The 16,700-nt window shown below is 35.9% G+C and overlaps 1 protein-coding gene across 3 annotated transcripts in view; it reads right to left on the bottom strand.

The window, feature by feature from the left end:
* evi5b (ecotropic viral integration site 5b) overlaps positions 1-16,700 on the bottom strand; it is a 59,697-nt gene that overhangs the window by 26,152 nt on the left and 16,845 nt on the right. For all 3 annotated transcript variants that reach the window (XM_059341898.1, XM_059341900.1, XM_059341899.1), the window contains 9 exons: positions 12,971-13,160; positions 8,373-8,597; positions 6,443-6,517; positions 6,204-6,329; positions 5,961-6,104; positions 2,550-2,639; positions 2,197-2,294; positions 903-963; positions 758-811 (listed from right to left, as the gene is read on the bottom strand). In XM_059341898.1, the coding sequence (XP_059197881.1) occupies positions 758-811; positions 903-963; positions 2,197-2,294; positions 2,550-2,639; positions 5,961-6,104; positions 6,204-6,329; positions 6,443-6,517; positions 8,373-8,597; positions 12,971-13,160 (1,063 nt within the window). The remainder of the gene's footprint in view (positions 1-757; positions 812-902; positions 964-2,196; positions 2,295-2,549; positions 2,640-5,960; positions 6,105-6,203; positions 6,330-6,442; positions 6,518-8,372; positions 8,598-12,970; positions 13,161-16,700) is intronic.

Below are 16,700 nucleotides of genomic sequence, written 5' to 3'. Positions count from 1 at the left end.
CATATTTTTTTGTCTTCTGTGCCGGTACTTTTGCCTTCTGCTCCAATCTGGGGGCACGATGGCCTCCATCTTTTGTAGCCAATACATTTTTGATAAGTGCTTGATACAACTTCACTTCAAAACTCTGAACCACCTCTTTAAAAGGGCGTTACATGACAAAGACGCATCAGAGAGCAGCAGCCTTGAGCTGGTTTTAAGTGACGGACTTATTCAGCCCACAGTGTTTCCTCCCTGCAGGCAAACGCGGCATAGCCCTTTGCAATCCACGGCAGACCTCATGCATGGTGCCTTTACATGGCAGCTCATTCAAAAGAGACCCAAAAAGTTGCAGAATGATACAAACAGTGCAACTTAGCATGCAGTGCTTTGTATCAACTGGAACAGCATCAAGCAGCCACTTTCACATTCCAAAGTGGCTTGTTACATACAGTCCCTGCTTCAGTTAGTGTCTGCCACACAGTCACCATGACAACAAGACAACTTCAAGCCCAACTTTGTCTTCAGTTTCTGATCGGAACATGTTCTCCATTCAGGACATGTACCATACTGTACCAGCCGACCAGTGATGGTTTATAAACAGACTTTCGACTAACAGCCCAGTTAGTGAAAGACAAGACTCCTTCATTAGGAAGAGATGCATGATGTATGAGCAGACACAGCTGGATGGGTTAATGTAATGTTGATGAGCAGGGAGCGTTGTCTGATTGGTTGGTTGGTGTGGTGACGGAGCACCTGTCACACACATTGCTGCACTCACTTTTTCTAATGTGTCTATCCTCTGCTTCAGGAGCCGGTTCTCTGTCCGCAACCTCTGCAAACAAGAAATAACAAAATCACATGAAACCAAAACAAAGTGGATGCTTCAGAACATTTCTTTAAACAATCAATAAATCTCCACGCACCTTAATCTCCACCTGCTCCTCCATCTCTTTAGTTTTGATTGTAGTGTAATCTTTCTCTAACCTGAAAAAATTTTCACATATTAGCATTTCTCATGAAATGAAGACATAAAAGCTGAGCGTGGGTCAGAGATCTCCAAATTTGTTTCCACTTAATATATTATATTACATGGGTCTAGGGTTGTCAAAAGTATTGATACTCAAAAAAGTATCGATCCTAAAACGTTGTATCTGGATACGATACTCATTTTCAAAAGTATCGAGTATCTGAAGCTTGTTATCATAGTTGCAGTTTCTCTTTGCACAACTGTTTTTTATTATAAATATTTAACCTGTGGTTCTGTTAGTTTTTACATGTTGCATTTTTCTTGTTAATAAAAATATTTCTGTTAAATTTTGGGGTCTTTGTTTTTATCCTTGTGGTATCGAAAATTGTATCGAGTATCTAATATTTTCGTATCGGTATCGAGTTGAAAATTTTAGTATGGTGACAACTCTACATGGGTCAGTGACAAATAAGGGTTGGCAAGATGGTGATGGCAATGGTGTAACCACAAAATAATTTTTAAACTTTTTTTTTTTTTAAAAGAATATTAAACTTTTTCCACCTACAGTGTATTTAAGTGGACTCATACATATAATTAATTCACTTTAAAAAAACATATTTCTGAGTATTTCTACATTTACACATTTCATCAATATTGAGCAGAACATTATTCTAAAAGCAACCATTTTTTCTAAAGTTTTGACAAATTATGTAAAATTTGTTATATACCATAATGTTGCAATGTAAATGTGGATTGTATTTTTTTCTCATTTTAGTTCACTTTTGTTTTCCTGGATATAATCAGATTTTCATGCAAAAAAAAAAAATACTGGTTACACCAACTGACAATGGATTTGATCACGTCATTGACCCACATTACAAATAAGTTATTAGGTTTTGTAGCCTATAAATACAACAAAGGCAAGCAAGCTAAAATCTTATGAGTCTCAAGTACAAATTTTCACCATCACAGAATCCTGAGAGGCTGCTGCAAAATAAATTGCAGTCATGACTTAAACGTCAATACAGAATATATTGTACTGCTTTTCTGTATTCAGTACAGCTTTTTAACAGTGCAAGCAGAAAGAGTATAGTTTACATTACACAAGGTGTGAATCAAACCATGCATCTAGAGAATCGTTACATGCTTACGAACTACAATGAAACCAGAAATGTTTTGATGTGCAAAAAATGAATGCATAAAGGAAAGGAGTGGTTGTTAGGTGTTGGTTTACTAAGAGTTGTGCTTACTTTTTCATCTTCTTGGCGTTGTATTTAACTTGATAAGCAGCCTGGATGACCTTATCGGGTCCACTGTCCAGCTGGTGTGGGATGATCCTCTGAAAGTGCTGCAGCGATGGAGGGAACAGAGGGAGGATAAGTGCCACACACCTGTAAACCAGCTATGCATGTCTCGTTCAGATGTTTCTCTGACCTCAAAGCACTACATCAAACATCAGCATGAACACAGTAACAGCTCGGGAGGACACATGTAATAATTATCTGGGTGTGGTGAAGGTTCCTCCCTTGAGGGTGCTGCACATTTTAGTCCAGAAATCTGAGCGTCCTGAATGACAAGTTATGTGGAGGTCACTGTGATTTACCTGTAACATTCCCTCCATGTCAAGTTGGATGAGTTCAGTCTGGTTCATCTGAAGGATGGCCAGTCCCACACGGAAAACTATCTCCAGGCCCTGAAGAGAGAGATCACCAGCAATCAGTGAAGGGTCCACTTTTGAAAAAACAACAAAAACACTTTTTCAGTGTGCTGTGAAATCTTGTTAACCCTTTGATGCTCAACATATAAACACCTTCTAATGCACAACATGGGTCAAAAGTAACCCACATTCATTTCCTATGTTATTTCATGCTGGCTGTGTGTTTGAATATCTTTTTTTCTTATTATTACAACAGATCATTATATCCATTTTTCCTTTCATACTTTATGAAGAAAAATATTTTTTGTATCATTACATCAAGTTTACACCAAGGGTCAAAAATGAGCTTGTGTATTAGAAGCGTAGTGATACAAAAAGTGATTCACTAAATTAACAATTTGAGTTTATGTGTAACTATGTTTGTCATATTTTTAAGGTTTAACTTTAAAAGAATTGTTAGAACCACCAGATAACATTGGAAATTCACAAATTTTAACATTTGAGACTTATTAGAGCCACCAAATAATGTTTCCCGTTGGAAAAAACACCAATTTAACAAAATAGGATAGTTAATATTTGTGTCTTCTGTGTCAGGTTTTAAATTGGTGACAACATATAAACACCTTCTAATGCACAACATGGGTCAAAAATGACCTTGTGCATTAGAAGCGTAGTGATAAAAAAAGGGGTTTAATTCAAAAAGTAAGACATCAAAACAAAAAATTAGGATGTATGATGATCAAAAACAACTTATTTGAGGAAAACCTGAAATACTGAATGATGAAATTAATTAATTGCAAAGATATAGAATATAAAAACATCAAAGGGTTAAAGATGACTGATAATTAAAAAGATTTGTTGTCTCAAGTCTCAAAGGAAAGGGAAACAACTCAAGAGTCACTATTAAATGCAGACTGTAGTGTTTCAATTTTCTCCAACAGGTGGTGCTAATGGATAACCCTTCCATGACAGTTAACTTCATGTAATCTTCAAACACAGTCGCTCTCAGAGAAATCTCAACCTCTTTCCTAAGTGGAACCACTTAGCTCTAGTGCAATTCTTAACTGATCATTATCACTTCAAAATGCATTTTAGAATTTTTTTCTTTTTAGCCCAAGCGACTACAGTAAGTGCACCAGCAGGATAATGTTCAACCACTAGATCACAAGTATTAGAGATAATAGAAGGAAGAAAAGTGTAGGGCCCCTATGATATCCGCCATATAGAAAAACACTGGATGTGATAATTAAAAGTGGAATTAAATGTGAAACACTGAATATTACAGAATTTGCCGAAAATGTAGAGGCAATCCATAGAAATAAGGGGTTTCCCTACATTTATAAGGTGCCTAAATTTTAATTTCAATACTCAAAATTAAAAGCGGGATCAGAAAAAATGTAAAAATTGACCATACGACCTTAATATGGTACCTTACAGAATTGTTTTAAATGGAAACAATAGCTGTCAGGGCATAAAACTAATAGTCTGTTGATCTTGATAGTCTAACAATGGCAAACTCTTCATTGTGACTTTAAAATAAAAAGTCTTATCGAGTCATGGATTTGGAGAATGTGGACCCTTTTTTCACAGTGTTCAAGTTGAATAAACAGAAAAAAATGATGCTGTTGTTTTGGTGTCATTAATGGGCACACTGCTTCTGTCCCCTGCTTGCTGCTTTGGTGTTTCACTGAGACTTGAAAAAGTTAAAAAAAATATATATATATATAAATATATCCTTTCACTTAATACATTTTTCACACATTGCTTTGCAACCAATGTTACTGTGTCTGCTCTACTCGCCAGGACTTTGCTGTGCTCTAGCCATTTCTTTTTTAACACAGAATATATATCTATCATGGGTCTCAAACTCGCGGCGCGCCAGCCAATTGTGGCCCTCGTGATGATATTTTGTGGCTCCCACCTTGATATGAAAGTTTAATGTGAGTTTTAAATGAATGGCACTTTACTGTGTTGTGTGTGGAAGGTCCCTTTAATTACTTTTTTTGGTAATTTTGTGTCTTTTTTTGGTAATATTGTGTTTTTTTTTAAATAATTTTGTGTCTTTTATATATTTATGTATGTATGTATGTATGTATGTATGCATGTATAAATAAAAGGGAAATCAGATTAATTGGATTATATTCTCAGGAAGAATAAAGCATCCTACCAGTGTCCCTAATAAATTAAGTAATCCCGCTAAACTGTGAGGGACTTTATTCTTTGATGTTGGGTTGCTGGACAAAAAATCCTGACAGTGAACATTATTATTAGACCCTGCGGTCATGTCGAACAGGCCCTCTGAGTTGGCAAAGTCATCGAAAAAACTGAGGAATTCAACACGAGCAGCTAAATTTAGAACAGAGCAGTATGAAGGTCAGATGTGGTCAGATGTGAAGCACAAAAGAATGGAATAGTTTGTCTCATAACTGTATTGACGTACTTTCTTTGATTTAAAGAAAAGTGCAATGTTGTTTTATGCCAAATTGATGAAAGACTTTTTCTGATGACAAAAAGAGTCAAAGACAAAGCCCTGGGAGTCTTTCTAGAGATTGAACAGAATGACAAAGATAAAAAGATACAAATTGTTTATATACGGCTATATCCAAGCAGATATATGACATCATTCAAAGCAGGTGACAGCTCCTAAGAAATCGTTCTTCCGTCTAACCCATTTCAGACGGGAAAGCATTACCGCATTTCTACCATTAAAACCAGGGGTGCTGTTGCGTTATTTTATCATTAAAGCGGATATGTCGTTTTGTAGTTTATTCCACCTATTTTCGGTCTCTTGGCCAATGAAATGCATCAGAATACATGTGGGGGGGTCGCAATGCAACATGGGACTTTTCCAGAACTTTGAAATCATCACCAAAAAAAAACACAAAAAGACACTAAATGAATAAAAAAGAGACACAACATGACCAAAAAAGACACAAAATGACCCAAATAAAAGAAACAAAAAGACACAAAATTACCAAAAAAAGACACAAAATGACAAAAAAAAAGTCAAAAAGACACAAAATTACCAAAAAAGACACAAAATGGCCAGAAAAAGACACAAAATGACCCAAAAAAAGAAACAAAATGACACAAAGTGACCAAAAAAAGACAAAATGACTAAAAAAAAAGACAAAATGAAAAAAAAAGACACAAAATGACTAAAAAAGGACACAAAATGACTAAAAAAAAAGGACAAAATGAGAATACATGTGGGAGTGTCGCAATGCAACATGAGACTTTTCAAGAACTTTGAAATCATGGCAGAAGATGACTATAGCGGAGGGCTTATTTTAAAATCGCCCAGAGGTTTTACAGGCATTTTTTACAGCCGATTTAGACGTAAATGGGTTAACTGACCTCACACATGAAGATGTCAAAGATCCTCGTGGCGACTGGCAGAGGGAAGGAGGTGAGGAAGATGGTGAGGAACCACGAGGAGGCATACATCGAAGTGTGAAAGCTCTGAGCCTGGAAATGCATATGCAGCTCCGGGAGTTGCTCCTGCAAGGGCAAAAATAACACGGATTGAAACCGTTACCACTGGACCCGGCTACATTTCCTTATCAGCCCTCTCCACAGTTTTATAACAAAGCTCTCTACCTGGATCATACACTCAAACTGGTACATGCAGAGGCCCAGCTCTGCCATACTGGGTTTGAAGAGCTCCCGTAATCTGTAGTCTTGCATCAACTTCACGAACACACAGAAAGCCTCCTCTTCTGGCATCTACGGAAATAACAGGATGAAATCAAACCTCAATTCTGTCTCGCTCACTTGAAAACAGGTGAAACTGTTTGTTGGAAGCTTTAGTTGTGAGCATATGAAGATTGGATTATTACCTGCATGAGTAGCAGTCCCACAATGAAAGCACTGCCTTGACAATAGCCAACCTCTCGGTCAACCAGAGAATATGCCTGAGGAAAGAGATCAGCTTTGGGTGAGTCTCAAATATCTTTTTCTTCTCATTTTGACCTTATATTCATGATTTCAACTTTTTTTTTCATTTTGATTTTTTTCTCGTGACTTTGACTTTTTTCTTTTCATTTTGACATTTTCTTGTGATTGACTTTTTTTTTCATTATGTTGAGTATTTTCTTGTTATTTTGACTTTTTATTCATGATTTCAACTTCTTTTTTTTCCATTTTGACTTTTTTCTCATGACTTCAACTTTTTTCTTTTCATTTTGACATTTTCTTGTGATTTCGACTTTTCCCTCGTTATTTTGACTTTTTTTTCATTATGTTGAGTATTTTCTTCTAATTTTGACCTTTTATTCATGATTTCAACTTCTTTTTTCTCGTGATTTTGACTTTTTTTTTCTCATTTTGACATTTTTATTATGATTCTCGACTTCTTTTCTCGTTTTGAATCATTTTTCGTGACTTCAACTTTTTTCTTCTAATTTTGACCTTTTTTTTCATAATTTCAACTTTTTTTCTCATTATTTTGACTTTTTTCTCATTTTGACTTTTTTTCTCATTTTGACTTTTTTTTCTCATTTTGAATCATTTCTCATGACTTCGACTTTTTCTTCTCATTTAGACTATTTCCTCTTGACTTCAACTTTTTTCTTGTTATTTTGACTATTTTCTCGTTATTTTGCCTTTTTTTTTAATGAGCTCGACTTTTTTCTTCTCATTTTGACCTTTTTTCATGATTTCGCCAAAGAAGATCATGCATACAGTATATTGTGTCAAAGCTAAAAATTAAAGTTAAAATTAAAATTGAAATTGTTAAAATTGAAAAAGTTAAAATTAAAATTAAACTAAAGTTTAAAAATCTAAAAAAAAAAAGTTAAAAGTATTTTTTTATGAAAAGGAAAAAATTTAAAATATAAAATACAATTAAAAAAAAAAAAACAATGTCATGTGTAGGTCTTTCCAGTGTACATAAAAAAAGTTTTTAGGTGCATTTTTTATGTAAAAAAAGAGTGAATTAATGTCATTAAACTTTAATCTTTGAGAGGTAAAGAACACCAGTGCACTAAATATTGAATGAAATAGTTAGTAATGGGGTTATTAATGAAAATAAACAATGTTTATTGGGATTTTTAAGTTTCTGACACTTTTGGATAATAAACAATGCCCAGGGTTATTGCTGTTCCTGTAAAAAAAAACGAACATAACAGGAGGGTTAACAGTGTATAAGTATATGCTAAAGCTCAGGGACTTCTATGTGTAAGATGTGATATTGTGGGTCTTTTTTATTTATTATTTTGTTTTTATTCTTTTTAATTCCACATCACCCCATCCAAAACAAAACAAAAAGATACAAAAAAAAACAGAATGAGCACGCACACACAGAGAAAAGAAAGATATATAAAAAAAAAAAGTAAAAAATCAAGCAAAATTTAAAAAAAACCACAAGACATATCCAGGTAGCAATCACAAGTACTGGTGCAGATATTCATACCGCAGTTACAGGTGGCACAATTTTATCTTTGACATGATTGATAAAGGGATTCCCCAGCACAAAAAACCTTTTAACAGAGCCCCTTAACGAGTATTTTATCTTTTCTAGTTTAAGGAAATATGAAACATTTTCGATCCATTGTGTAAAGGGATATTGTGGGTCTTTTAAAACTTAACTTATCCTTTATCTTTGGATGTGTCTCAGTGATGGTACACACACCATTTTGGATTTACTCCACTCACAGTTTCTACCCTGAAAATACAGCTAAAGTCAAATAGCATTTTCTGTTATCTGTACACATGATTATCAGTTTATCTGCATACAATCAGGTTCCTTGAACACAAATGGAGACCAACCTTCATGACATTGAAGAGCACCTCCTGGCCCAAGCTGTCTTTCTCCTTGAAGAATTCGTGTTCGGGATAAGTGCGGGCGATGTCTCTGCGAATCAGCTTCTCGCAGGGAGACGTCATCTTCAGGAGTTCTGAGTACTGATCCTTGATGGGCATGTTTTGGGCATTGCACAACAGCTGCCACACTATTGCCCGGAAGTGGTGAGGAATCCCTTTTCTGACAAGGTCCTGTGGGAAAAGGACAGAACAGATACTTTGTGAAACTGATTAACCCATTTAAGGCGGGAAAGCATTACCCCATTTCTACCATTAAAACTGGGGGCGCTGTTGCGTTTTTCTACCATTAAAGCCGGGAAAGCGGATACGTCGTTCTGTAGTATTTGTAGTATTTGTACCCATTTTCGGTGGACTAAATTATGGAATACCTTTTCCCATCTGGCAAAGAACTCCATCTCTTTAAAATGTTTTAAAAAGATGTCTAAAAGCCCATTTAACTGCCGTTTTAAAATTGTAATTCACACACAAATACACTTTTATATCGTGTTCAGTTTTATATTATTTTTGCTATTGTCATGATAACTTGTTGTTGATGTTTTACATATGTTTTTTTCTATCATCAGTTTATTACTTTTTTATATCTATGACATTTTAGGTGGAGGCTTTTAACCCATTTAAGCCGGGAAAGCATTATCGCATTTCTACCATTAAAACCAGGGGCGCTGTTGCGTTATTCTACCATTAAAGCGGATATGTCGTTTTGTAGTATTTGTAGTTTTTTCCGCCTATTTTCGGTCTCTTCGGCCAATGAAATGCATCAGAATACATGTGGGAGTGTCGCAATGCAACATGGGACTTTTCCAGAACTTTGAAATCATGGTGGAAGACGACCATAGCGGAGGGAGCTCAGATATAACAGCTATAAGCTCTCATATACTTTTTGAATTTAATTTCTATCTGCTACAGAGGCTGAAAAATCTATTATTTAGTAGGAAGTGTTGACACTTCTGTTGAATTTCCATAAAAACTTCAGGTTTGAAGGGGTTATTTTACAGGCATTTTTAGGCCTAAATGGGTTAAAGTATTTTAAAGCCATAAATGAGGAATTTAAACATGCATTTGAGGGACTGTCTGTTCATTGATTGAATGTGGAAAACAAGTGTAAGAGAGTGAGAAAATACGACGGTTTCCTGTGGAGAAACAGAATTTTACAGAATTTATTTTCCCATTTTAGCACTGGGAGCCTTAATATAATACAAGGTTCATACACTTTGAGTGGTCAAATTCAAGCACTTTTCAAGGACTTTTCTAGTATCTTACAACGGTTGTAAGTTGCATGTTGACTACTTGCATACTAAAAGGGGTAAATTTAACTTTTTTTTACATTAAATCCTCCCTAAAAACACACTTTTTCTCCCTGGCTTTTAATCAAGTTTAAGTGGACATCATGCAAAAACAATATTTTATTCACTTTTAAAATTTTTATTTATTTTATTCTATTGTTGCACTGTGTTTATGTATTTTAGCATTTCAGTTTTTACCGTATTTCCTGCAACTGTTGTACAGCACTTTGGTCAACCCCTGTTGTTTTAAATGTGCTCTATAAATAAAGTTTGACTTGACTTGAACATGTGATTATCTATAGTCTATAGGTGGATATAGTCAGAGAAAGAGAAATACAGTAAGAATTTCAAGCATTTACCAGCACTTTATCCAAAATCAAAGCTTGAAAATACAACATTTAAATTCAAGCATTTTCAAGGATTTCAAGCACCCGTACGAACCCTGTTGCATTAAATAACCCTGATAATAGTGAGATTTCCACAGACAAACCTTGTCAGTGAGATCATTTGTAGTGTGGTTTGTTTCCATCTATTACTGACAGTACAATTTGATTAAGCAATTTCCTGCTGACAGGGAACACTGGTCTTTCCTGCTGTGATGGGATCGTGTGTGTGTGTGTGCATCTGGTCAGTGCAGGGTGCATCTGGAGCAGAGGTCCACCCACACAGGCTTTCAGCAGGGGATCCCTCTTCCCTCTGAGAGGTCAGTCAAGACAAACCAAGCTTTGTACAGGAACAATGCACCGTCTCATATCTGGACTGTGTCTGAACGAAGCTGCATTCTGAGGCACACCACTACGGATTCTCTGTAACGCTTTGTGACAGGCTCCAACATAGATATCAATAAAACCATCAATGATTCAATCAATGCACTGTTCAGATCTTATTTGGTGTAGATGTCAAGGAAAACATCTGACACTGTTTTGCTGACAAGGACGGAATAGTTAACGTCCCTGCCTTTACGCAACAGAAACTGGGTTTCTCTGTCAGCCAAGGGGAAGAAAACATACATTTTGTGGAGGCCTCAGCAGTTATGATTAACATCCCAGACTAGTTGCAGCCATCTGGTCATTACTACTTCTGTTAAATTACATAATAACACCCATGTATGTTCACAGGCCCTCGCAACACTTCCCCATTTACACACGCAGAGGCAAGAAGAACAGAAACCCCGCCCGAGCAGAAGATGTTCCATCTCATCTGCACGTGTAAAACTTCATTAACAAGTTCATGCAACATCGACTCCATGTCCACACTTGTTTCTGGATGTGAAAACATACATTATGGATGATTATCATGTAGGTATGAGTGTCACTGTGACTGCTGAGTTGCAATTTCAAAGCTGAACAATGAATGAACCAAAAGCAAGTTTCCTAATAGAGTACAAGAATCACCCAAGAATGGTTTGACATAAATAATAATACTGAACTTCAAATGTTTTTAATTTTTTTTTTTATCTAGAACCTCCATAGGCTACAAACAAAAGCAACACATTAGGCATTTGAGTTTAAAAAAATAGAGTCAAATCAATAAAAGATAAAAATTCTTTCAAATTGAAAGCTTTTAAGGTTCCTTCATTTTAAGTGTCACTAGGGCTGGGCGATATGGACCAAAAGTCATATACCGATATAATTAGACTAAATATCGATATATAAGATATATATCCCGATATTTATTATCGCAAAGTGAGAGCAAATGCTCCGTCAAAGTCAAATATGACATGTCACAAGTAGTTTTATTGAAACCGTTTATTTAAGTGAATATAAATACTGTATAACAACAGAACATCAGTCTGTCCTTACATCACATGCATGGCTCCTTTTTCTCCACACAAACTTGGCTATCAGTCAGATTTTCATTTTATTTTAATTAACAAAGTATAAAGCTGCCAGGAACCCAAATACAAACAAAAGACACAGGTGTCTATGGAAATGTACTTTTTTTTATACACACAAAAACAGCAGAAAATAGCCCATCCCTGACCTAGTGAGACAGTCCCCAAGTTGGCAACATAGCATGTTTGGCTTTGACTGTTACTGCTGCTGTGTGTGTATCCTGAATCATCATGCAGCGCATGTGTGTAATTAATAATTGTATTTTTTCAACTTTACATGTGCAGTCTAAAACAAAAACACTGTCATTGACAGTGATGGGGCATAGGGTTATCACAAGACCTTTAGAGAGTAACTGTAAAAACAAGCAACCCTAAAATTAGCTTCAAAATGTCAGCAACTAAAATAACCAGTTCAAGGACAACACTGCAGGGTCACCTAGAACAAAGATAGCCTTAGAAATGATTTGTGAACCAAGTAAACATTCAAACAGATATGGCCATTGTTGCATTCAGCCCAGAGCTGCTTACCAATGCCTCTGAACATATGCATCACAAGAGTGAGAGTAGCCTACATTTTAACTTTTTAAGTTCAAAGTTATTTCCATTAGGGGTGCACCGATTGCAATTTTCTGGCCGATCACCAATTTTTCACAATGTCTGAGGTAGTTAATGAAATATTGAACTTAAAAAAAATAGCAACAATTTACAGGACAAACTAACAAAAGAACTGCAATCATAAATAAAGTGCCCTGAGTTTTTGGTTTCGTTATAGTACAACATACATACAACTAGGGATGGGCATTGATTTTCGAATATTCGAAGCATGTGTAGCATTTGATGATCCACAGTGTGGCGGGCTGGATGCCAAACTGTAGAAGAAGAAACAAACAGAGGAGAGGGTTTTCCACGGCGGGACAAGTTAGCCCCCATAGGGATTTAGAGACTCTGGAGGTGACGTATGGTTTTCACCGTCATCAACTGTGAACAACGTCAGCAGCTGAAAGCAGCATGGCTAATTATGCACAGAGTCTCCGCTTATCATAAATATAGTGATTGTGAATTAACGGCAACGCTAACTGTGCACAGAGTGTCCGGTGCTTGTTGTAAACAAACAGAGATCGCTAAGTGAACACCTCCTGCAGCAGCAGCACATACACACTGTACTAACACAGAGCTAACTGTTAGCCTATTAGCACATACACACTGCACTGCTACATAGCTAACTGTAGCTAACTGCCGCTAACGGCGGCTTTCCTAACAAGCCGGCCTCCACAGCTCTATGATTGCCTTTATCTATCTCTTCAGCATACAGGTGGAAGGTGTCTCACTAAGCTCTTAATGCAGTCGTGTCTCACTAAGCTCTTAAGCAGGTCTGCTGCACCAGACTCGGCTCTCACTTCACAAGTAGTCCCGTGCACTGGTCTCACCTTAAGCTGCTTCTCCTTTTTCTTGCGCACATCCTCCCACTCGTTGACGATTCGCCCCCACAGGATCCAAGAGTCCTCCTCCAGGTGGGAGAGGTTGGAGGAGGCGGAGGAGCTGGACACCAGGGAGGAGCCACTGTTTCGCCGGGAACCGTTCATGGAGCGCAGAGACTTGCAGTCTGTCTCCAGCAGCCTGTAGTAGAAGAAGTAAGACCGGACATCAATAAATAAAAAAACAGCTATCCTTTTCAAAAAGTGTTGAAACACATGTAGGTTCTAACCCATGGGTCTCAAACTCGTGGCCCGCAGGCCAATTGCGGCCCTCGTGACGATATTTTCTGGCCCTCACCTTGATATGAAAGTTTCATATGAGTTTTATATGAATGGCACTTTACCGTGTTGTGTGTGGAAGGTCCCTTTAATTCCTTTTTTTGTAATTCTGTGTCTTTTTTTTGGTAATTTTGTGTCCTTTTTAAATAATTTTGTGTCTTTTTAAAGTAATTTTGTGTCTTTTTAAAGTAATTTTGTGTATTTTTTTGGTAATTTTGTGTCTTTTTGGGTAATTTTGTGTCTTATAATAATTCTGTGTCTGTATTTTTTTTCTTTTTTGGTAATTCTGTGTCTTTTTTATAATTGTCTTTTTTAGTAATTTTGTGCCTTTTTTAGTAATTTTGTGTCTTTTTTAGTAATGTTATGTATTTTTTGGGTCATTTTGTGTCTTTTTTTAATAATTGTGTGTCTTTTTTGGTAATTCGGTGTCTTTTTTAAGTAATTAATTTTTTTCTGCCATTTTGTCTTTTTTGGTCATTTTGTGTCTTCTTTTGTCATTTTGTGCCTTTTTTTTGTATTTTTTTTTTCTTTTTTGGGTCATTTTGATACTGCTTCCAGTGACCCCCAGGTAATTTGAGTTTGAGACCCCTGGTCTAAACTGTTCGAGTCCATTACTAACCACAAGATAGTGACCAAGTCAATATGTTGCTGTATTCTTGTCCCTCTTGGCACTTTACATGTCAGTAGTATGAAGTCGGTTTTAACCGATGCAAGAAGAGGCAATCACAAGTTGCAGATCAGCGTCAAACTAACATCTTCCAACAAGCATGCTCATCTCTGATTCAAAGCCAATCAGCCAATTGTCCAACAAGGGTTAAAATAGCATTAAAAAAAGATAAAAGTGTTCTAGACTGAATAAATATCATACCAAGTCTACTGGAAAACAGAAGTCTTAATGTCAAATTAGCTTTTTCCTCCATGACACTTTCAATGACAACACACGTTGAAATGTTTAGCAGGAGCCAAAGTACCAGACATTTAACTTTTAGAGGCTAAAAGAAAGACATGTTCACAGATAAATCAAAGTCTGAACGTTTAAGTGGAAATATTCAGGAGCCGCAGTGTTTCTCCAGATCGGAAGTTTGCAACTTGCACTGAATCGGCTACACACTGAACAGAAGGACAATCACCACTCTATTATGGTTCAACATGTAGAAGAGAATTGATTTTCCGGGTGCCAAGGCTGTTTGACACCCAAACAAGAGGAAGTGGAACCGATTGCTTTACCCCTCACAATCTCCAGACCTTAACCCCATTCAAGATCCCAAGCAAGATTTCAAAAGAGAGATGCAGAAACACACTGCTCATCACCAGACAGACATGGATGTGCATGAGTGATTCTCATGAACATGGTACAGCTTATAGCAAAAATCCAAGCGCATTGAATACATATTACCTTTGACCCTTTATAACATATACAATCTAAAGTCACTGTTTAATAAGTTATAAGTTTAATAATTTATAATCTATTTAAAAAAATGTTAAGGTATTTCTGACATTTTTAGAGACAGAGCTAAATTCATTACTGTAACACATTCTTAAATAAAAAATAAAAAAAACAACAAAAGGTTTTTTTTTTCTTTGGCAAGCACTTAAATATGTTCAAGGGTAGCTGGTATCACCAACATGTATTTTATTAAAATATACACATTTTAATGCAAACAATTCTATCATTACCGTAACATTTAACCATTTTTTTCTCATCAGTTTTCATTCATATTTTGTTCTTTATACATTGTTAAAACACATTAAGTTTGATTATATTCTGTCAAATTATACATTTTTAAACAATTTTTTTTTTTTTTAAATAAAGTTTATTAAATATTTATTGTATATAAGTGTTGGGGAAATCATGACAGATTTATCTGGACGCATTACAGTAATGAATTTGTAAATCAAAAATTATTTAAAAAAAAATCAAATGGTGAACAGAATCAAAAATATTATTTTAACACAAAACAATTGTGCCTCATTATGGCTATATTGTTCATATAAAAGTGAAATATATTTAGTTTGATAAAGTATGTCCTTATAATCTTCACAGACAGAACTTAGACTGGCTTCATGAGAATCACCCAGATGAGTGCAGGGGAGCTAATATGAGTCCTAAAATTCAGAACAAGAACAAGAATCAGTGCCAGGAAATTTGCAAGCTGTGATTGTGGTAAACAGACAAACCTCACCAAGTGTTGAAATTAAAGCCGCCTACATTTCCAGGGTAGTTCTAAAAATGGACACCTTATTCTAAAAGCCACTTTGCACCGATGTATTTCAGCTTTGTGACTGTGAAATAACCCAATGCATCACAGGGACTAATAATAATCAGCAGTCAATTTGCAGTTGCCCTCACCAGATGAGTCAAGGAAAGACGTCACATCTGATTGAGTTGCTCAGACAGAATAAACCACACTATTATGAGTAGGGCTGTACTAAATGGTTGAGCCTCGGACCTGTTTCTTTTGTCACTGCAGTGGATGCAGCACATGCAGGAAAACAGCACCTGCTCTCATTCCCTCTGTCATCCTCTAAACCAAGGGTCTCAAACTCAAATTGCCTGGGGGCCACTGGAGGCAGTATCAAAATTACCAAAAAAAGGCACACAATTACTAAAAAAAAAAAAAGACACAAAATTACAGAAAAAAAACAAAATTACTTTTTAAAAAAGACACAAAATGACCTAAAAAAGACACAAAATAAATAAAAAAAAGACACAAAATGACCAAAAAAAGACACAAAATGACTGAAAGAAACACTAAATTACTTAAAAAAGACACAAAATGACCAAAAAAGACACAAAATTACAAAAAAAGACACAAAATTACAAAAAAAGGACACAAAAAATACACATGATGACCCAAAAAAAAGTAACAAAATAAAAAAAAAAAGACACAAAAATTACCCAAAAAAAGTAATTAAAAAGGGACCTTCCACACACAACACGGTAAAGTGCCATTCATATAAAACTCACATTACTTTAATATCAAGGTGGGGGCCACAAAATATCGTCACTAGGGCCACGAGTTTGAGACCCATGATCTAATGGAATATTCTGCCTTACTGCGGCCAAAACTGCACTCAAAATTTCAAAATTAGGGTCATGACATCAGTAAATATAAGGACATGCACCTGAAGCTTCATTTAAAAATGTCATTACAAGGTTCAACTTTAAAAACAAACTAACATCACTGTTAAAACTATGACAGAGCTTGCCCAATTATATAGTGTTTTTTTCATCAACAGTCGTCATAGTGTGGTTATAAAGAGCATTTTAAATAATGTAAAATCCTCTTATTCAACATTACCAGCAGGTTAATACTGACATTAACCCACTTAGGCCTAAAACGCCTGTAACACCTCTGGGCGATTTTAAAATAACCCCCTAAAACCTGAAGTTTTCCTGGAA

This window comes from Centropristis striata, chromosome 9, assembly GCF_030273125.1.
Source record: "Centropristis striata isolate RG_2023a ecotype Rhode Island chromosome 9, C.striata_1.0, whole genome shotgun sequence".
Taxonomy (NCBI): Eukaryota; Metazoa; Chordata; class Actinopteri; order Perciformes; family Serranidae; genus Centropristis; species Centropristis striata.
This window is presented reverse-complemented; position numbering and strand designations above follow the sequence as displayed.